General features: G+C 36.4%; 4 protein-coding genes across 4 annotated transcripts in view; 2 read left to right on the top strand and 2 right to left on the bottom strand.

The window, feature by feature from the left end:
• The first annotated feature begins 41 nt into the window (after positions 1-41).
• Positions 42-6130, top strand: LOC102600997 (rho GTPase-activating protein 5). Its single transcript, XM_006362819.2, has 5 exons — positions 42-896; positions 2882-3002; positions 3124-3243; positions 4731-4961; positions 5317-6130. The coding sequence occupies exons 1-5, from the start codon at positions 481-483 to the stop codon at positions 5890-5892; spliced, it is 1464 nt and encodes a 487-aa protein (XP_006362881.1). The 5' UTR covers positions 42-480; the 3' UTR covers positions 5893-6130.
• Positions 6131-7517: 1387 nt separating this feature from the next.
• On the top strand, positions 7518-8924 carry LOC102600651 (putative uncharacterized protein DDB_G0277255). Its single transcript, XM_006362818.2, has one exon. The coding sequence runs from the start codon at positions 7733-7735 to the stop codon at positions 8705-8707; it is 975 nt and encodes a 324-aa protein (XP_006362880.1). The 5' UTR covers positions 7518-7732; the 3' UTR covers positions 8708-8924.
• Positions 8925-11588: 2664 nt separating this feature from the next.
• Positions 11589-19987, bottom strand: CPA (N-carbamoylputrescine amidase-like). The gene is given in 9 exon segments (NM_001288196.1): positions 11589-11995; positions 12088-12184; positions 12635-12801; positions 13059-13092; positions 13192-13238; positions 13360-13511; positions 13619-13710; positions 18939-18987; positions 19859-19987. Coding segments are annotated over 9 exon segments (903 nt in total). The 5' UTR covers positions 19948-19987; the 3' UTR covers positions 11589-11819.
• Positions 19988-21924: 1937 nt separating this feature from the next.
• LOC102599772 (uncharacterized) overlaps positions 21925-22830 on the bottom strand; it is a 1275-nt gene continuing 369 nt past the window's right edge. The window contains exon 2 of the mRNA XM_006362815.2: positions 21925-22798. Within this exon, the coding sequence (XP_006362877.1) occupies positions 22293-22798 (506 nt within the window). The 3' untranslated portion in view covers positions 21925-22292. The remainder of the gene's footprint in view (positions 22799-22830) is intronic.

Below are 22830 nucleotides of genomic sequence, written 5' to 3'. Positions count from 1 at the left end.
CCCCCCCCTACCCTACCCCACCCTCTTCCTCCATCATCTCCAACAAAAAAACTATACTGATTCAGATTCAAGAACCCCCCACCCACGAACCCCAAATCAAGAATCTATATATATATATATATAAGAAATTTGAAGAAAATATAAACAAATGTAATCTTGAAATCCAACTTCACAGCAAAGCATTTTCCCTTTTTATCTCTCTATATGTAGTGTTAAAAAGACTGTCTTTGTTGCTTTTTCAACGCGCCATTAAAAGGGCTTGTTCAGAAAACAATAAACAATATGCTAGAGTTCATGATTCTCACGTCCCACATCTCTTAACTTGAGAAAAATTCAATCTTTAACCCCATTTTCCAATTTTCTTGAATTAGTCTTTACTGGGGTTTGTTGATTCTTCGATATCAATCCAAGAATCTGGAAAAAAATCAATTTTTTATTGGATTCTTGGTACATTTTTATAGTCTTGTGTAAAGGGTAACCATGACAGAAGTCCTCCACTCTTCTTCTCCTTCCCCTTCTTCTCCTTCAATATCTACACCTACCCACAATGGGACATTGTTTGTAGAAGAAATTGGGGGTTCTGAGGTTGCTGTTTGTGATTCTGAGGAGGAAATAGGTGAAGGGGAAGAAGAAGAAGAAGGGGGAAAAGGGAGAAATCAAGAAAGGGATCATTTGTCTTTGTTGGCTCTTTTGGTGACATTGTTTAGGAAGAGTTTTTGGTTAGCTTGCAAAACGGATAGGGGAGGAGGAGATCTGTGTAGTGGTAGGGGTATGGAGATTGGATGGCCTACTAATGTGCGTCATGTTGCACATGTTACCTTTGATAGGTTCAATGGATTTTTGGGTCTCCCTGTTGAATTTGAGCCTGAAGTTTCCAGAAGGGCCCCCAGTGCTAGGTACATTGTTAATTTTTTTATTCTTGATGAGCTTTAACCTTAATTGTTATGCACAAAATTGTGAACATTTTGGTGTTGGTATTGTAGTCTTGATATCCTTTGAGCTGACAGGATTTAGTGATTCATCATTTTGCTAATGTGGAATCAAATGCTTTAGTCTTATGCTATTTGTTTCCTATTTTCATTGCCATTGTGAAATTTTGGAGGAGTATATATATATAGATAGATAGAATTTATAGTTAGTTACTGGAGAGCCTCTTTCTGAATATAACTTAGGTTTGTGTTGAAAGTTATAAGCGGATAGTTGTGTTTTCTGCTGTCTCATAACATTCAGTTTTATGTATACTGTTTACGTTTGATAGAAAATCCAAACTCACCTCAATATGGAGTTTGTGTAGTCATTTAGTATCTTAACTAAACTGCTTCTGTAAATGGAATTCAGTTTATAAGGGGGTACTTATTACTATTTAATAGAGATTGAAGAAGTCTTCTATTTCCCGATGCTGCATTTATTACATGGTTTTGAGTGCATTTTGGTTTTCCATGCAGCACACCTTTTTACTTGATCAGCTCATTGTCATTTGTCCATTCAGGCAGATACCATTTGATACATCATTCAAACTTTATCTAATGTTAGGTGGGAGTGAATGTGAGGTTGCTAAAGTCCAATATATTTACTAGATGAGTGTCACTGAAATACTCATGTTAAAGATGGATATATGGTGATACTAGATTAGACACAATTAGAAAGGACCACATTAGAGGTGCAAGCGACACACATAAGTGATAAACTGAGAGAAGGTAGCTTGAGGTTACGTGGAGCCCTCCCACTTTCATTAGAGTTGTGACTTCCTTTCAGCTTACCAAATGAGTCTTTTTATCTCGTCATTTGCATCCAAAAAGAAGTTCCATCGGACCCTTTCTAGTTTTATCGGTCATCTCATTTCTCCCTTTTGCCAAGTACCTTTTCTGCCACTTCACTAACCTTTTTGAACTCTTTTAATCTACACTGATTATCCTTCTGTGTGAAAAGTCTAACAGTAGACTTAAATAAGTTATTGAGATCGATCCAATCTTGCAGTTGAAAACAGAAAACCCGAGCAATTTGTTTAGTGTTCTCCACTCCTCACACTTAGATGACTTCACTTGTTTAAGTTGATCTCTAATAGCGTCACTGTTCGAAAATACATTATTGCCTTCATGTTGGATTTATGCCACTTCAATATTAAAAAACACAAGTGTATCGTATATAAACAATGAATGGGAAATCGTCCCACCTTGCTCCAAAACCCCTCAGGTAAAACACTATTGCATCTTTACATACTTGATTTTTTTTGAAATGTTTTACTTGAACCGAGGTCTATTTCAAACAACCTCTCTATCTTCACAAGGTAGGTGTAAGGCTTGCTACACAATGCCCTCCTCAGACCCCACTTGTGGGATTACACTGGCTATGTTGTTGTTGTTGTTGTAGTTCATTAAATAGCAATATTTTTTGTAAGTTCTACTCACTGCCCCGGTTTTGATTTTTAATCCAATATCAGTGGAACTGGAGGCCTACTATGGTGAAGATATTGTATGATCTTGTTAGATTGACAATGTAATGTATGACCTGAGTGATTTAAACAAAGTGTAATCCAGGGTTTCATTAAATGCTTTAAGATTTTGGTTAATTTTGTGGCAACATATTCTGCTCTAGCTATTAGACCTTGAAGATACCTTATCATAAAGAAGTAAACCTTGAAAATAATTAGGATCTCTTGAAAGCATCTTCATGAAAAGAAACTGCTAAAAGGAAAAGAAAAAAAAAAGGAACTGCTAAAATTGCACTGCTCTGGTACACAAGTCACTTGAACTTTCTGAGGATAGAATATTTGTATAAATTAGTCATGACATTACTACTATTACATGTGATGCAAATTTAAACTCTTCCAGAAGTATTATTGCATCTTGCTGTGCTAATAATTTTGATATTCCATCTGTAGTACCACTGTATTTGGAGTGTCAACGGAGTCCATGCAATTGTCATTTGACTCCCGTGGGAATAGTGTTCCAACTATTCTACTTCTAATGCAAAGGCGTTTGTATGCTCAAGGAGGTCTACAGGTATATACTGTGTGTTGTCTCAGTCTTTAGAATATTTAAAATCTTGCATTTACAATCAAGGATAGGTGCTGTCACTTATAATTGTTCATTATTATATCCGAGTTGTTTTTTATGTGAGCAGGCAGAAGGGATTTTCAGAATAAATGCTGAAAACAGCGAGGAGGAGCTTGTTAGGGAGCAATTAAACCGTGGAATAATTCCGGATGGCATTGATGTACATTGTCTGGCAGGTCTCATTAAGGTATGTCTCTTCAACAACACTCTTTGTATTAATCTTCTCCAGTATATTTCATCCCTTGTATGCACACTGAATAATGTTGATGTAGGCATTCATTTCACTTCATAAGATATCATTCATGCTTTGGTAAATCTGCTATGTGCTACAAATTACAAACTCATGATTAAAAGAAATACTTCGATTTGAGAGCATATAATATGGGACCTTGCTCAAATTATGCTGCTGATCATGGTTGAGACTAGTATAAATGTATACTGCTTGTTGCATATAAGGCACATCTGCGCCTGGCAAAGTAGTGATGATCCTGATGTGGATTTTATTTGTTAAATATGCCCCCACTCCAAAACAGAAGACATGAAGACAATTTATACACATGTAATTCTATGGAGAGTAGGCTAGAACCGGGAGGGGGGTTTCAAAATCAGTTCATAAAAGCATGACACTTCTAATCCTCTTAGGTATGAGCGGTTATTGACCCATTTATTATTAACTCAGCTCATCACGTAGTCTTGCGGGCAGACTTTTATAGTGAGCCTTCGTGGCGTACCTCATAGTAGACTGAGAGATCGGTTTATTTGTATATAGAGATTCATAGACATATGATCATGTGATATAAAGCTCTCAAGGCGGGGAACTCATGCTTCTCATTGTTCTTGATTTTGTAATAGAATGGTGGTGAGCTATTTGTACTGAGATATAGTCAATGTGAAGTTGGTTATAAATACTATCCTGATCTTTTCTTGACCATTTGTGGGGGGCAATACAGAGGTAAGTCAAGGCATGTGACTTTTGATCATATCCTAGAATTGATGAATAAATAGAGATTTAGATTTCTGTTCTGAAGCCTTGTGTTGATGATGATTGACACAACTTAGCTTTTCCACAAAATTGCCTACGCTTGCCAGAGGTTCACTGAGAAGAAAAAATAATAACCTTGAAACCTATGGCCAAAGTGGTGGAAGACAACAAATAATCAGGGATCATATTTTGGAGTTCTATAAAAGAAATATTCAGTGAGAAGGAAAAATTGAGGCCAAAGTGGATTGGCGTCAATTTATAAAAATGTCATTCCTTTTCTCCTCTTATAAAAAAAATCTTAGCTTTTTATTTGCTATTCATATTTTACCAATTGGCTGCTTGATCATGTGATGGATTAGTGAAGGCAAACATTTAGACACTTGTAATTCTTAATATGCCCCTAATTAGTAAAAGGTGGACATGATTTCACCTTATGATGGTGTTGCAAGTTTCTCTTACTAAAGTGACTGGTATCACAGGCTTGCCATTAGAACTTCCTTTTATGTCCTTGACGTTTATGGTTATTCTGTGAAGAAATGTCCTGTGATGTTCTGCTGTAAATGTTGCAGTTACGATTTCTATGGTGTTAGAGTGCTTGCTTCATCATTGCCACGATTTGGATGTTTCTTCTATTAGATCTTTCTCTCTTTTTATTTTGCTTATCCTTGATCTGACATCATGTAACTTAACAGGCTTGGTTCAGGGAACTCCCAAGTGGGGTGTTGGATACCCTTTCTCCTGAGCAGGTCATGCAATGCCAGTCAGAAGAAGACTGTACTGCACTTGTGAGACTTCTGCCACAGACAGAAGCTGCTCTGCTGGATTGGGCTCTCAATCTCATGGCTGATGTTGTCCTGGAGGAACACCTGAACAAGATGAATTCGCGCAATGTCGCAATGGTGTTTGCTCCTAATATGACACAGGTGGGCTACTGGTCTCTCAGATACATTGTTTGCATTTTCTCTTGGTAGTCGACATAATTTTATTTAGTAAACCATCAACTCCCCATCCGAAAAAGAAAAAATAAAGGAAGGAACAAAATAGCAAAATTATAACTAACAAAGGGAGGAGGAGGGGGTTCACTCCTCAATACTCTTGTAAAACATCCATGGGGCAATTTGCCATCCATAAGCTGAGATTTTATTGCAAAAAAACAAATAGAGAATGAGTTGAAATCTGCCTTCCATAAACTGTTCTGATTCTGTGGATATCTGGCAACCTATTCCCCGCTAATGGCTGGATCAGTATAATAAGTAATTTTTAGCTTCTTCCTTGCAGATGGCAGATCCATTGACTGCACTGATGTATGCTGTTCAAGTAATGAATTTCTTGAGGACACTGATCGAAAAAACTTTAAAAGATAGAGAAGATTCCCTTGTTGAACCAGATTCTGTTTCTAACCTTGATCGACCTGATGAGTATGGTCATCAAAGTCCACCACAATTCTCTCTGGAGAACTCCAATGAATCAAACGAACTGACTGAACAGGTGTTCACTGTTGAAGAACCTGATTCAGCCAGTGCTTCTGAATCTAATAGAGTAGATAACATCACTGATGATGAATATCTTAGTTATGCAACTTCTTCAGAGGAATCCGATGACAGTGTGTCTTGTGAAACTCCTATCCATGTTAATACGAAGGCAAGAAAAGCCTGTGTGACGAGAACTCCAAATCTTGAAGAGGACACACAAAGGATAGGCCAATCGAGTGATTCTAATCAGACAAAGGATGTTCTGAAACTTGATTTAGAGTCAACCGCGGTTCAGTCTCTGGGAAATGACAGTAAATCAAAAGGAATAAGCAACTTGATCCGTATAAATTCAATGACAGAGAGGACTGAAGCTTGGCGGTGAATAGAGCTGAACTGAGCAGCTTTCTGTGCTGACTAAGATGGTAACAGTTTCTGTTTGGTTGTGATAAAAAATGTGAATGCTAATAGTTCATGTATGTTGATCTAGTTTACACTGTGGTTGATTTGTTTAACTGGTTACGGTTTGATGTGTACATTATACTTTCTGCTTTTCTAAAAACTAGAACGCGAATATGATTTGATCTTCACTTGCACAATGTGGATGTCTATTTCCTTGCATACCTCATTGTCTAATCTGCGCGGAGGATCACTCCTTTTACTTTTCTTGTGATGAGTTGTCTTTGGTATGCATGTTAGAAATGTTGATGCTTCCAGGACCACAACCAAGATAACATTTCTGAAATTCGGATGCTATAACTTTCTCATATTAGCAAAATCTGATCGACGAAAAACACCCTTAACAAAAGGGAAAAGTCATTGTGTTGGTTGGAAGTTGGGACCAGTACTTTTATGGCACTATTGTAGTTGCCTCACATTGGATCCACTGGGAATATACTCAGCTAGTTGAATGTGAAATATGTAAGTACTAGTTTAGGATGTAACTAGAAATCCAGTAATTTTGCCAATCAAGTAAGAAATCAAACACAGGATGTGCTAGTTATAGGTGTATAATCTTTCAACAATCACATCAAAGTTACTTATGGATCACTACTTCAAGTTGCTGAGGTCCTGAGCTTTTTCTAGTGCTGTCTTGCATATATATATGTAAGTGGCTATGGATCCATAGTAGAAACCACTTGATTTTTCTCATTTGATGCGTCTTGTAAACAAATAAATTAGTGTGTTTACTTTTAGGTCCAATATGATTTATATGATAGTAGAAAATATAGAGAACTTCGAGATTTACTCAAATGGAACGATATGGACAGTGAGGATCATACAATTTTGATTCCAAATTTACTTGAGATTAAGGCGTAGTTGTTAAAAATATTAGTTTTTTTTATTGATAATAGTAGCTTTCTAGCGAGCTTGCGTGTATCTTGATATTCTACTGACTATTTGGCGCACCTCGACTACTTTACCGAGGACTTGCTACCTCTAACTAGTGCAAGTATTTTTCACCTCTTGAACCATATCTCTAAAATTTACACCTAATTTATTGACCACTAGACCATATCTTTGGATGCGTCATTGAAGTTACAAATATTAGAGTTATGGTGTATTTGGTACAAAGCTCTAGAAAATGTATTTCAATTTTCCCATGTTTTACTGGCCAAAATTTCTGAAAATTTAGTCTAGAAAAACAATTCTTAAAAAAAAAAAAAAGGAAATAACTTTCTCAATAAAAATAGAAAAAACAAGTTCCATAAATAACATTCAATACTAATTATCTCCTCCCCACCTATCCCTTTGCCTAGACTATACATTCATACTTCGATACAATATTTTTTATTTACTTACTGAAACACCAACAAATAAGTAAGAAAACCACTCGGAAAAAATATTGTCCATTCATCCCAAAAACACCCTTCATACAAGTTTATCATTCACAGTCTCTAGTCTTGTTAGACTTGTAGTATATTCCAAACGCGTAAAAAGTAGTTGAAATCATATGTTATATATACATTACTATATCAATGGTTACTAATAAAATATAAAGGAGAGAGAAAGAGAAAAAAAAATACACATTCTTTTTCAGAGTTTGTTTGGACACAAAATTGAGACCATTAAATAAACAGAAACATTTATAACCACCCATCCTTTAAAGTTAAGAGAAAGGTACTCCTACAAAACAGCAATTTCAGTAGCATTGTTCAATTCATTTGTTGGTCTTTGTGCCAACCAACAAAAGAGCAAAGAAAAAGTAGGAAAAAAAACACCAAATGTCTGCTGCTTGTGGAAGTTTACAACATATATTTGAGAAGCCATTACCTGATAAGCCATCACTGATTGAATCCATTTCATCTTCATGGAATCAGTCTAAATCATTGAAACCTATAGATGACTCTTCATTTACTGAGATTTTCGGAGAATTACATTTCAAAGAAAACAACTCTGTTACCTTGTCTACGTCCTCCTCCTTTTCGTCCTCGTCTGTTGGTTCATCTTCATCTTCTTTTTCTTCTTGTCTACCTTTGTCATCTGCATCATCATCGTTTTCTTCTACTTCTTCGTCGTTTTTCCTTGATGCAATTCATCAATCTGAAATTGAAGGGCTTGACAATAATAAGGACAAGTATGAAAGATATAACAAGAGTCCTGTGTCAAGTTACTCTCCAATTACAAGCAATAAGAGTAAACAGGACAGGCATAGTGAGAGCTTGTCATCAAGAACATCTGATAGCTTATCGATGTGCACAGAAGGACTTGGATTCGAGAGCTCTGATGATATTGAGGATCTAATGAATGATTTAGGAAACGAAGATCTTCCTCATAATCATCATCAAGAACAAGAACAAGAACAAGAACAAAAACAACAAGGTAGGAGGACGCGGATTTCTTGCAGGCTAGAGAATCGAGTGTTTTTCAATCAAGATTATAATTCTAAGAGATCAAGAACGAAAAAGAGGTCGTCATTTCCACCTCCCATTTCTTGCATAGGAAGAAGTGGGAAGCCATGGGTTTGCTTTAAATCATTCAGGGAAGATGGAAGGTTTATACTTAAAGAAATTCGAATTCCCACTCAGGAATTCCTACATGCATGCAGAGAAGATGGACGTTTGATGATGCACGTTATTCAATCCGATGATGAGATTGTAGACGAAGATGATGAAGATGAAGACGAAGACGAAGATGATGATGGTGATAATAATGATGAAAATAATGTTGAAGAAGGACATGATAATAAGCATGTATAGGAGATAAACATCATCAAAACATGCTGTTTTTGTTTCATAGTTATTTCTTTTTCCTTTCTGTTTTGGTTTTCTTGTGTCTTTCTATATTCCAACGTTGCAGGAAGCTGCAAGATGATGTTTCAAAGCTCTGCTTTTTTTCCCTCTCTTTTATCTGCAAATAAAGAAAAACTGCAAACGGAATTCTTAATTCCAATATTTCATTGTATTTTACTTCAGATTTTTGTGTGTCCATTTTTTTTAATCTCCTACTCAGTATTCTGTATCCGTATTAGGGTCCGACTAAATCGAGATACATGCCGGAAGCTCCACATTGTGGGGTAAAGTGCTCCCACACCTAACCAAATTGCTGATTATGTATAAACATAGTATTTTGGTCCACTAGACGTCTAGACCTAGAAAAATCCAATCCCTTAACCACCATTAATGTAACTTAACTTAACTTGTTTTAGCAGGTAATTTTACTATATTTTTCGAGTTTATCAATGACCAGGTGGTTAGTGATGTAGGAGGAGAACCATGAATTTCTAAGTTCAAATTCAAATGGAAACAAAACAAACATAAGTGATTTCTTCCCATCTGACTGAGGTGCCCGCAAATTGACCTAGACTTCACCGTCTTTCAAAAAAAAAAAAAAAAAGGTTTTGCATTATGATAGTTTTAAACTATTTATACAATCAAGCTCAATTAACCTACAACAATATAGATAACTCTTCTTAGTAAGTTTGATATGGTGACTTAAGAAATAGAGCAATGACCTGCTATAACAGGTTAGAATTGAACTGATAGTATAAACCTTTTTTTACACTTATCACTGTATACAACTTAAACTCACTGTAAAAAATTACATGTAGCTACTTCTCAAGTAGCGTGATTTTATAAATATTTTTTACACTACCCGTGTATAGAACTTGAACTCTCAAAAAACTTGTGTGGGGAAGAGATGTAGGTAAGGTCTGTGTATACTCTACCCATTAATCCTATGTTTAGATGATGATAGGATTGGAGGGGGGGGGGGGGGTCTGGTGAGATAGGACAAGGAAGGTAGTTCAAAGACACATTAATCCTATGTTTAGATGATGATAGATTGCAAAAGATCTATCCTTCCAACTTTTTTCCAGCAGTAAGTATATGAAAATGACCTAAAGTAGAAGACACCTATATTCTAATTTCAAATAGACACATGTAACAGTCTGGACCACAAGTTAGACATCCTCAAAGCAACTTGTGTCCTTGGGGCAAATAGAAGAGACACTATATTAAAAAAAGAGCTCCATGTGAGTTCACCAAACAAAAATATCAGTTTATCTCATCATCACAATGTAAAAATGGAGAAGCATCACCATATTTCCAGTTTCAAACACATTCACATGAGTATAACAAACAGATAAACTTTCCCTCTGATAAGATTCTGTACAATAATGATATGCCCCTTTTCAAGCAAAGAACTGGTATATGGAGTTTTAGATGAGAAAAGATAATTGTTCTATGCTAACTTAGGGCTTGAATCATTTCACTTTTTATGATTTCGGAGAATCCTCACCTCTTGAGTTAAGCTTTTGGGTTGAATTAGGCTCGAGGTCCATTTTCTTATCATGATATTAGAGCTAAGCTCATTCATGATTTACCAAATGTTGAGCTCCCATCTTATATAAGCCACACTATCTGGTCCTATGAGGCGGGTGAGAGGGTAGGGGAAGGGGGAGGGAGTATCCAGTCCTTGAGTGTGTGGGGGAAGGGAGCTCTTATATTATCAATGCTAGAGATGTCTAGTCCTGGACGTGATGTGCAAGGAAGAGGGGGAAGAGGGATGGTCCAGTATTGGGCATGTAAAGATCATTTGTTTCTTTGTATGGTTTTTGGACAGTCCTCACCTCTCGAACTAGCTTTTGGACTTGAGTTAGGCCTGGGTCCATTTTTTTTAAATCAATAAAAACAAAACAAAACCAGATAGAATAGAATCATCACTAAAAGGGCAACCCACAAAGAGGAACTGTTACAACTTACAATGGCTCCCAGAAACATTTGTTTGGCTGAGAAACAGGTTCTTTTACAGATAAAAGGGTTAGTAAGAAAAAGGCATCCTTGGCACTAAAATTATAGATGCTTTCACTGAGATGCTCTCATTCAATTGATGGAGAATCTTATGATCTAAATAATATGCATGCATTTCTATGACAAAGGCACAACAAATTATCTAAAGTTCTCTGAAAAGTAAAACCAATCTCCTACACAGAAATAATCTTTCATCAAATTATAGATGCTTTGTTACTATGCAGATTATTTGTGGCCACGGGTGTTTCCGAGTGGCTGTAGCAATTGGATCATTTATTCCCCGAGAAATAGTTCCAAACTTTTTTTTCCTGATAAGGTAAATAAATTTATTGACAGAAGGGGAAATTCTAAACTTAGTAGAATGCAACTGAATATAAGGCAAAGAAAACTATCATTATCTTAGTATAACAACATACTCACTGTAATCCCACAAGTCCCAAGTGGGGTTTGGGGAGGGTAAGGATGTATGCAGACCTTACCCCTACATTTGTGGGGTAACATCACGGTATCAGTAGAAGCATAAAATATGTGGTAAAGCACATTGAAACGTACCTTCTGGCAACAAATGGCTCTGGAACAGGATTGAGAGACCCGAAAATGCAACTATCCTTTCTAATTATCAAGAAAGTGATAAAGAGGATAGATATTTGGGGACCACCAGATATAGCTCCACTGTTTTTCAGAGATATATTGAGAAATTGACATCCCAAGCTTTATGTCTGGAAAAGGTTCTTTAAGATGGGATCTTCCAGAACAGCCATACACCAATGTAAATGAGTACAAATCAAGGTCCCAGTGATCAATATGCTTACTGCTACTTGAATGTGACAAAAAACCATCAAACTTGCACATTGATGCTACTGATGAAACATTGGGGATCCGAACTCCACAAATTCTGTCATTCATTACATAAAATGTAGAATGCGGCAGATTACAGAAATTAAAGAGTTACATTACAACAGAACTCAAATACAAATTTCTCATTTGAGTCCTCATCTTTTTATTGTTATGATTGAAAAAAAAAAGGCAGGAGAATCTGCAGTTCTTAGACCATCTTGAATCACTTGACTGGGTTGCTGCCATCTAATGTCAAAAGAACCTTATATAAATCAGGACGTCGATCACGATACACCCCCCAACCATGCCTTTTGGACTTGATTTTGTCCAGATCAAACTGTGCTACAAGAACAGCTTCCTCTTTATCACCAGCAGCTGCTACCAACTCTCCAGTGGGCCCTGTTCATTTTAAAACCAGGTTCACAGCCTCCTTAAAACACAAGGCAGTAGATGTTTTTCATTTATAAGCTATAGCTTTCTATCAAGCTTACCTGCTATGAAAGAGTAGCCGTAGAATGTTATCTCACTATTCCCATGTTCTGTCTCAATTATCTCCTTTCCAATGCGGTTTGACGCCACTAAAGGTACCTGAACACAACAAAATTTAAGGTTATCTAAATTCTGACTGAACAAATGTGAATCAAACCAAACCAGCAATTTAAAAATCACTTTCTTGGTTTTGGTCTTGTAAAATGAAAACCAACATTTGAGTTTGGCAACTGGAATGTCCGAATTGTCATACCCCTAATAAAAATGAGTCACTTTCTTAGCAGACACCTACAATGAGAATGGTGCACAGGAAATGCTACAGTTGCTGTTAAGAATTGGCTAATTACAACGGCACAGGTCCATGTGCATGTGTAAGATTAAACAAAATATAATCCAAATGGGATACAGAAATGCCAGCCATTGACATATACTTCTGGAGAAGAAACCCATTAGTTTATCCCTTTCATGTCAGCATAAACTTTCTTTTTGACTTGTCATTCTTAACAAAAAAAAAAAGTCAAAAGTGAAAGAGAAGAAAAAGAAACTTACCACATTAGCACCAGCGTGTCCTTGCATCACCCTCCTCCAGTGATCCCGAGAATCAAGTCCATCATCTTGAGGTTCAGAACCAATTGCAGTAGGGTAGAACAATACTTCTGCACCTTGAAGTGCCATAGCTCGAGCAGCCTCAGGAAACCACTGATCCCAGCAAATTGCTGGACAGAATTTAACAATAGTCAATACTCTGTCAAGTGTATTTTCTGTCTTCACTGTATTTTACAACAAGAGAATCCTTGTCCTCTTTACTAAAATTTAAATTACAAAGTGAAGCTTGTCTAAGTAACTTTTGGAGATCTAAGGTTTTTTGCCACAGCAGCACAACTTTATTATTCTCCTATGTATCGAAATGTTCATCAAAGGTAGAGAACATAATGAAACCCAAAGAACAATTATAAAAGTATATATTTCTTACCAACTCCAATTTTTGCATATTTAGTCTGGAATACCTGTTTATGAACACCATAACATCCATGAGAAAAGGGGGAAGCAGGAAAAGATAACTGTCACAATATGTTAATAGGACTTCAGTCTCCTGTATTTGTTACCTTAAAACCAGTGTCACCGGGATTGAAGTAAAACTTTTCCTGATAACCTGCAGAGAGAAACAATTTGTGAGGATGAAAAAGGAGTATTAAAGAAAGTGCTTGAAGGAAATCTAACAGAATAATGACAAGTAGCACAATGAATTGGAATGTTCTTCCAAGTTTACTAACCAGGTCCATCAGGAATATGGGACTTCCTGTAAAGTCCAAGATCTGTGCCATCAGCATCAATTATAGCCACAGAATTGTAATGCGCATTATTTGCCTCTTCAAAGAAACTAACTGGAATAACTACTCCAAGCTCCTTCGCAAGATTTTGCATCCTACAAACATGCACATAGAAGAAGAAAAAGACAAGTTGTTGTTGGAATCTTGATATTTATGCTAAAGAACCCTGCAATAAGACTCCGGAAGCAATCAGAATTCTCACCTGACAATGGTTGGATGCCCCTGATATGGTTTTGCTCGATGAAAGAACTCCTCCTTTTGTGCTTGACAAAAGTAATAGCCCTCGAACAACTCCTGAGACGTAAACCAGAAAGTATCAATGAAATTGGACTGCAGACATGGCAGATGAATACCAAATAACCTCAGAAAGTACAAGTTCACAGGACAACGAATTTCAAGTGCATTACCCTGACTCCATAAAAATATCATTTGCAACTCGCTAATGAGAGAAACAATTTTTTTAGAAGTAGATGTATTAAGGACACTGGCAATTTTTGAAGATAAAAAATCTGAGTCATGGTAGGTAAAAACTACATGAGATGAAGTTTAATTCGACTGTCTAGCTTGCTCACTTGCGTCAAAATAAGCATAGCTGCCAAATGCTGAGCTCAACAAGAATTAGTTGGTAAAATGATAGGTCAGTTCAAATTGATCTGTAAACTCCTGATGGTAAACAATCACATACAACTTTTTACCTCATTCTATAGGTATTAGTTACCAACACCTACATAAAATTGTCAACACCTTATTGAATCTTAGAGGGCACATCTAACTCTTCCGTTATATAATATCATTTTCCTTTGCTATAAGTATCTGTGGGTGCGAGGCTAACAAAAAGAACATGATTTATAGGCAAGGTGTTGACAATTATTTAGCTGATGTTTCATTGGACTGATTAAAACCTTTATGAGCAGAAAATGTTGAGGTACTTTACTATTTGGCTAGTTGTAGCTTAGGAATGAAACTGACAATATCAATTGTACATATAATTGTCTATACACACTTGAATTGCAGAATTGTCATACTGTTAAAGAAAAGATGTTTTTAGTTTGAAATAACAAAGCTCAATGACTATTCTGTCACATTTAACAGATTTTGTAAATGGAGACCAAAAGTGCTTATAGTCGGGGGTGGAAAATTTAGCCCATTTTGACCCCACCAAATTCAAACCATCTAATAGGCTTGCATGTAAGCCAATGTGACCCATGAGAAACCAGGTCAAAAGATTTAGACTGGCTTATCACAGCTGTCTATGCATCTTGTGATAGGAATGAAAGAAGAGATTTATGGGAAGAATTAGGAGTATATGTGAAGGGCCTGGGGTGGTTTGTGGAAATTTCAACACAATAAGATTTCCATGTGAGAAAACTAATTGCGTTAACCTATCTGGAGCGATGTCAGATTTTTCTAGCTGCATTAATGAGCAGGAACTCATAGACCCTCCTCTTTTCGGGGGGATCCTATACTTGGAGAGGAGGGGCAAATTACAGGAATGCTTCTAGAATAGACAGGTTTTTGTATTCTTTTCCTTGGGATGAAATGTTCACTCAGATTAGGCAAAGCTCTCTTCCTAGCCTTGGGTCTGACCACAACCCCATTCTTTTGACTTGTGGAGATGGTAATTTCAAGAAGTCTTACTTTAAGTTTGAAAAGTGGTGGCTTAATGTGGAAGGCTTCAAAGAAAAAGTTCAAGAATGGTGGTGTTCTTTTATCATATCTGGTACCCCTGACTAAATTCTGGCAACAAAATTAAGCATGTTAAAGGCTAAACTCAAAGAATGGAGCAAAGAGCACAAGTGAACTGGAAGGCAAGAAAAAGCCACATCCTAGATCAAATAGAGAGCTTGGAGACCTTGCAAGAGAGCAGACCCTTAAATGATGATGAGCAGTTGGTAAAGGCTCATTTAGCCATGGAATATGAGGAAGTGGCCAGGAATGAAGAAATATTTTGGAGGCAGAGATCCAGAGTCCAGTGGATAAAATGTGGTGATAAAAACACTACGTTTTTTCACAGAATGGCCACTGCACATAAAAACTATAGATTCCTTGTTGATCAATGGAGAACTATCTAGTGATCTTGTGGCTATCAAGGGCTCCATTGTGGATTTATCAAGATCTCTACAAAGAATCAGAAAATTGGAGACCTTATTTGAATCTTAATGAAGTACAAGGCATTTGAACAGAAGAAAGAAACAACCTTGAGAGAGTTTTTGAGGAAGAAGAGGTACTGGCAGGGATAAAGATGTGTGCGGCAGAAGAAGCACCCGGACCAGATGGCTTTACCATGACTTTCTTTCAAGATTTCTGGGAAACAATAAAGGAAGAACTGATGCAGACATTCCACAAATTTCACTCTCATCACAAGTTTGAGAAGAGCTTTAATGCCACTTTTGTAGCTTTGATTCCTAAGAAGGTTGGAGCAAATGATCTAAGAGATTTCAGACCCATCAGTTTAATCTCCGGGATCTACAAAATCATAGCAAAGGTGTTGGATGAGATATTAAAGAAGGTAATAAGCAGAGTTGTAAACAACCACCAGATGGCTTTCATCAAAGGGAGACAAATAATGGATGCTGCTCTTATTGCTAGTGAGTGCATTGACACCAGGATTAGAGGAGATGTGCCTGGAGTTATGTGCAAATTAGATATAGAAAAGGCCTTTGACCACCTGAACTGGAGTTTCTTGTTGGACACTCTCAAGCAAATGGGATTCGGGAGAAGGTGGATTAAGTGGATAGAATTATGTATCAAAACTACCAGGTTCTCCATTCTGATAAATGGAGAACCTGTAGGTTTTTTTCCAGCTGAAAGAGGTCTGAGACAAGGGGATCCCTTGTCCCCTTTCCTGTTTATCATAGCTATGGAAGGGCTAGGCAGTCTGATGAGAAGGGCTGCAACAAACAACTGGATAAGAGGCTTCAACATTAAGAACGAGAACAATGAAATCATGGAGGTGACTCACTTATTATATGTTGATGACACTGTGGTTTTCTGCGAAGCTGAACAAGAACAAATTTGATACCTAAGGGTGATATTGGTGATCTTTGAAGCTTGCTCTGGGCTGAAGATTAACGGGAGGAAAAGCAATATTTTTCCAGTGAAAGAGGTGCAGCAAATTCAGTCTCTGGCAGATATTTTGAAGTGCAGGATAGAGGAGTTGCCCACAATTTTATTTGGGAATGCCATTGGGTGCTAATCACAAAGCTGTGAATATATGGGATGGAATAATAGAGAAAACAGAAAAAAGACTAGCTCTCTGGAAATCACAATACCTTTCCCTGGGAGGTAGAGTTGTTTTGATCAATGCAGTCCTAGATTCTCTGCCAACATATGTAATGTCTTTATTTCCCATCCTCGGTGAGGTGGTGAAAATCTTAGACAAGTTGAGGAGGGATTTCTTATGGCAAGGAAGCAAGATTGAGAAAAGTTTCAACCTGGTAAAATGGAGCGCAGTTCAGCAAAGCAGGAGTTTTGGAGGTCTAGGAGTGAGGAACCTAAAGCTTCATAATAAGAGTTTACTTATCAAATGGCTATGTAGATTTACTCAAGAAAATCAGTCCTTGTGGAGGGAGATTATCCTTCATAAGTATGGTCCGGTGGGGCACTGGTGCACTAATAAAGTGACTAATACATATGGGGTTGGGGGTTGGAAATCTATTAGGAATCTATGGATGACTTTCAAGCTAAACACTAAAGTTAGAGTTGGTAGGAGAGACAAAATACTTTTTTGGGAAGAGGACTGGAGTGGTCATGGCACACTTCACTCCCTTTTTCCTGGACTGTTTTCAATAAGCTTGAATACTGGATGCAGTTTACAAGAAATGTGGTCCCCTCAAGGGTGGAACCTGACTTTCAGAAGACCCCTAAATGATTGGAAATACCATGGGTAGTTGATTTTCTAAAACTAATAGGAAACTTCCCAAGCACTAATATAGACTCAGACAAACTCATTTGGAGGCACCACAATGATGGAATTTTCACTGTTAACAGAGTATACAAAAGGGGACTGAGTGTAGCTGCAGGCGGATCAACTGGACCTTGGAATACTATATGGAAGAGTGTGGCTCCTAATAAATTGAAATGCTTCACTTGGCTAGTAGCTAGGAAAACATGCTTGACACATGAAGCATTGCAAAAAAGGGGGTCCATCATAGCATCTAGATGCCTCCTCTGCAAGGAGGCACTAGAAACCAACAAACACCTTTTCATGCATTGCTAAGTCACGACATAAGTTTGGGCTATGTTCACCTCCATTGCTGGAATCAACTGGATCATGCCTGAACATACTGCAGACTTGCTTAGCTGTTGGATCAGAAGAGAAGGAAGCAAAAGCCAAAAAAGATGGTAGAGGACAGTCCCAGCCTGCATCTGGTGGACCATTTGGAAGGAGAGGAACCAGAGGATCTTTGAAGGAAAAGAATCCTCTATTTTGAAGATTACGTGAAAAGTTATTACTTCACTAGGTTTTTGGTGTAAAGAACAGAGTATAGAAGAGGAAAATCCAACTAGTGGATTTTATAGGCTCTTTGTAAGTATCTCTCTTTTCTTTTTTGTAAACTTTTTGGAGGTGGCCAGCATAGCCTTAATGATGAATGAATATAATTTACCAATTTCAAAAACAAAAAAAAAAAACCAGGTCAAAGTATTTTTTTAAAAAGACACTTTTTGTTTGATATGATGTATATAGTCATAAAAAAAAGAAAAAATATTGGACGGGTTGGGTTATGACCCCTTTTTTTTAGCCCATTTCAACCCAAGTAACTCTTGGGCGGGCCATTGACAGAACCACTTATTTTTTTATTTTTTTATTTTTGATAACCGAGAAATCCGTCTGTGATCCGCCCTTTGGACCAATCACAGCCTTCTAAACTCGGTGGATAATGGGCCCGCCCCTCTACCCTTCTCCACTTAAATACCGGGCTTCGCTTTGCATGGTGTGGGGCTTGAACCTGCGACCTAAGCCACAAATCCTCCACCTTTTGCCACTTATTAACAAAGCCCATTTTGACCCACCGAAATTCAGCCCAACTCGCTCAGAGTTATATTATATTGACGGAAATAAATCTACTCCCAAGCCTAAGGGACAGTTGGATTAAGAACTGGAATTCAACTAGACGACTAGCCAAGCAACCCCTAGTGTCATTTAACATGATGTTGACATGACTAGATTCCATTTTGGTTACATTCTACCAATGCATAAAACAGAACAAATGTCTCCGCTTCTCCAATCCATTACAGACCACTAAAGCTTTTGAAAATAACTTACAAGAGCCTCAGCATAGACTACCACATAAAGGAGGCAATAAGACAACTCGAAGGAAAACAAACAGCTAGAGATAAAGTTTCAGCACATGATCAAAGGATAACAATGCCGACAAAATGTTCTCACCGAGAAAAGTGAATATTGTTGCTTGAGAAAGTCAAACCTAATTAATAATTAGCTTCCCCCAAAAAAGAAAATGTATTTCACCCATGGTTTTTTGTGTAGTAGCTAGATATTCCAAAGTTAGGCTGTTTGTTACCTGTATGAGGATGATATTTGCACCCTTCTGATGAGCAGCTCTAACCAATCTGCATCAAAGGAATATCTTAGAGCCAGAAAATGTAAATGCCACCAAAAAAATAACTTTGATTCCCTTTTACGAATCAAAACAACACATAGATGATCAATCTTTTTTTTCCTGGGTAACCATGGTGTCGTTACCAACTTGCACACACCTCAACTAATTTGCACTATACTTGATACCGGATAAATCTGTCCACTAGGACTTGAACAAGGACATCTGACAAGAAATCACCTAGTAATTTTGCCTCCAGTAAGCAGCCAAGGGTATGGCCTAGTAATCAATGAAATGTGTTGAGAACCGTGAGGTCTCAAGTTCAAATCCCAGCAAAGATATAAACACTAGGTGATTTCTTCTCATCTATTCTATCCTTAATGGACAAAGTTATTTGGTACATGCTGCTCGTGAGAAGTAACAGATATCCCGTGTAATTAGCACGCAAGCTGGCTCCGACACAATTACCAAAAAAATATAAAAATTTCCTCCACTCAAATTTAAATCTGAGGTTCTCAAACCCACTAAATTGACCACTAAGCTACATAGATGTTCAATAATACCAAATCCCAACCCCGAGCTATAAAAAGAAAGAAGCCTAAAAACTCAGAAACATTAAATCAACCTCTTAGATTATATAAAACAACTCTACCGACGATTAAAAAATGAGGACACAAGAAAAGTTAACTTTATTCTATAAATCCCTAATTGTATTTCTATTAGAAATGAATTTTTTTTGTCATAAATTAAACTCAACTAACACTTATTATCTAAGAAATGCTACTTTCTGACATAATAACTATTAGTTAAGCGACCGTATCAGGAATCAATTCTACTATAATCACAAATAACGCAAAAAGTGCAACGAAAGAGAAAAATAAAACCTCTCGGCGGTAGCGACGTTGGTGGAGACATCGTCGGTACAGGCAAACTGCAGAGCAGCAACGGTGACTAATCGATTCTTCTCCGCCATTTTTGGCTCTTTGAAGCTTTACACTGTGAGCTGCAAGTTTTGCATAGAAGAGTAAATTTAATTGGTACTGTATTATTATAAAGTGAAATAAAATTATTTATATTGAAAAAAGGAATAAAAGAATATTTAAAAGTAAAGGTGGTTAGGTAGTGGTGATTATTTATTGATTCTCGTGTTTATATCAAATCTCGTAAATTTAAAATAATTAAATGATTTAAGGTAAAAGTAACTTATTGAGTAGATATAAATATTGAGTACGAATAATTTTTTTATAAGTTAACTATAGAAGAGGTATTTATTTCTATTATATTATATTTTAATAGACATAAATTTGTTATAACGAAAATCAAATTAAAAGTATTTTATTCCATAATTTGTGCCCTAACAATTTTAATAAAGCAAATTTGTTTAATCTTTTAGAATTTGAAATTTATAATGGATAAATTTGCAACGTATTACTCCTCTTTTCATTATAATTAATTGATTTGTGCCCCTCTTTAATTACTTTTTGTATCCTAAAATATACTAGTGATAATTTAAAATTTTAAAATTGTTTGAAATCATCACAAATAAATAAATTAAAGTTGATTCTCTGATAATCGTGTCAAATAAAATAATGCAAACAAAATATATATTAAAATAAAACTTTGATTCTCTGGTAATCGTGTCACATAAAATAATGCAAACAAAATACTATATATTAAAACACTAGAAAACTTTTAAAAAGTTCTGTCCCGATTCGTTTATCATTGCTCAAGTTGGATTAAATTCTTCCAAAGCATGGGCCGTTTCACAATATAAATTAGAAAAAATTATCTAAATACATATATTATTTTACTATAATTTCTAAAATTCTCTATCATTTAAAAAAATTCTAAAATTCTCTATATGATACATTGCTCTTTTCTCGCTGATACATTCTTAGCTCCCTTTTGGATACATTCTCTCTCTTACATCCCTTCCTTCTCTGATACATCCCTTGTCTCTCAGATATATCCCTCTCCTCTCTGATACTTCTCTCTTCTATGTGTCCAGATGTCATATCTCTTCTCTATTACATTCCTTCCCTCTCGGATACACCACTCCCTTATGTATCTAGATGTCTGTTAATATATTCGAAAATCCAGTGATGTATTCGGAGTCTATAAATTTTAAGGAATTTTTATAATTTGAAAAATAATATAATTAACTCTTAACGATATGAGATTTATGTAAATTATACTAATTACATGTTCACGTGAATAATTTTTATCGAAAAACTATATTAATAGAACAAAAATGAATTTTGTTGCATATTCATATGTTGTTGATGCCCTTACATAAGATTCAAAAATTTGTCTTCACAACTCCTCTTGTTACAAAATTCCACAAACCCATTAACACCGCTAATATAGAAAACCCATAGTCAATCAAACTCCACTTTAAAAAATCAAAAGCGTGTGGGTCTTTGAAATTTATGATATTAAATATTATAATAATATTTATATAATTATAAAATAATAAATTTAAAATTAAATTATCTTTTAAAATGTATAAATAAAATTATGCACACAATCCATTTACTTTAATCGAAAAACTAGAAGTTAAACTTTTCAGAAAGAGAAACTACCTCTTTTTACAAAATCCCCAAACCCCATTAACACCGCTAATATAGAAAACCCATAGTCAATCAAACTCCACTTTAAAAAATCAAAAGCGTGTGGGTCTTTGAAATTTATGATATTAAATATTATAATAATATTTATATAATTATAAAATAATAAATTTAAAATTAAATTATCTTTTAAAATGTATAAATAAAATTATGCACACAATCCATTTACTTTAATCGAAAAACTAGAAGTTAAACTTTTCAGAAAGAGAAACTATTATTCCCCATGAATATTATCCATATCATGGGCAGAGCTAAACACATGTAAGGGTTCAGGTTTGTCCGAAAATTACATTATATATAATAATAATAATAATAATAATAAGTTGCGATAAAATCCTTAATATCATATAGTAATAGAAATTGAAGATAAACTATTAGTAAAGAAGCGCGTAATTCGCAAGTAATATGACACTCAAGACTCAACGACCTACTATCCTTCTTTTCTAATTTGTGTCCTCCACATCCTCTAATCACCTCAATCTCTTCAATATTTCTTCGGTTTACCTTTGTCTCTCCTATAACAACCTGTAGCCAACCTCGACAATCGTACATCTCATTTCTTCACACGTCCAAACCATCTTACGAAATATATAGTCAAAAGTGAATTGCAACTATAGACTTGATAAAAATATATTTTTAGTAGTGATAATACAAATTAAGCCGATACAACACAGTGAACCGGACTGAACCGTTATTTAACAAAGACCTCCAAAGCCGATTTATTTTCCTGATCAATAACGTCAAGAAAAACCGGGTCTACAGTCACGTGACTATCCACGTGCACCCGGAATTTATGGTCCCACCACATCACCTTAGCAAAACCTTCTATATCCACCGTAGCATCCAACAACATCTCCCTCTTCGCTACATCGGCGACGAATTCCTTACCGTGATGTGCAAGTTGCAGTCCGCTCAACCTCGCCGGAAGACGGAGTACCTGACAGGAACGCGGCGGCTGAGATCCAGCTTTGACACGAGCGGAACCGAGGTGGTCGCCGGAGTAGAAAATCGACATTTCTGTTGAGGAGTAGTTGATTGAAGTAACGTTAGGGTTAGTAACGTGAACGGTGAGGATGAGTTCCGCGTCTACGACGGGGAAATTGAGCTTGAAGGAAGTGAGATCGATGGAGATGAGATGAAAATCGGGATCCCGTGGCTTTGAAGAGAGTGCCACCACCGTTGCTGCGGCAGCGGCGGGGCCCGCGGAGGGGGGGGGGCCGCGCCCACTT

The sequence above is a fragment of the Solanum tuberosum genome, unplaced genomic scaffold, assembly GCF_000226075.1.
Source record: "Solanum tuberosum cultivar DM 1-3 516 R44 unplaced genomic scaffold, SolTub_3.0 scf00392, whole genome shotgun sequence".
NCBI lineage: Eukaryota > Viridiplantae > Streptophyta > Magnoliopsida > Solanales > Solanaceae > Solanum > Solanum tuberosum.
This window is presented reverse-complemented; position numbering and strand designations above follow the sequence as displayed.

What these genes read in the sequence shown, in the direction of transcription:
- LOC102600997 (XM_006362819.2), top strand. Translation starts at nt 481, where the DNA reads ATGACAGAAGTCCTCCACTCTTCTTCTCCTTCCCCTTCTTCTCCTTCA. An exon ending in ATGCTCAAGGAGGTCTACAG is followed by an intron (nt 3,003 to 3,123) that starts GTATATACTGTG and finishes TTATGTGAGCAG; the next exon opens with GCAGAAGGGATTTTCAGAAT. An exon ending in GTCTGGCAGGTCTCATTAAG is followed by an intron (nt 3,244 to 4,730) that starts GTATGTCTCTTC and finishes GTAACTTAACAG; the next exon opens with GCTTGGTTCAGGGAACTCCC.
- LOC102600651 (XM_006362818.2), top strand. Translation starts at nt 7,733, where the DNA reads ATGTCTGCTGCTTGTGGAAGTTTACAACATATATTTGAGAAGCCATTA.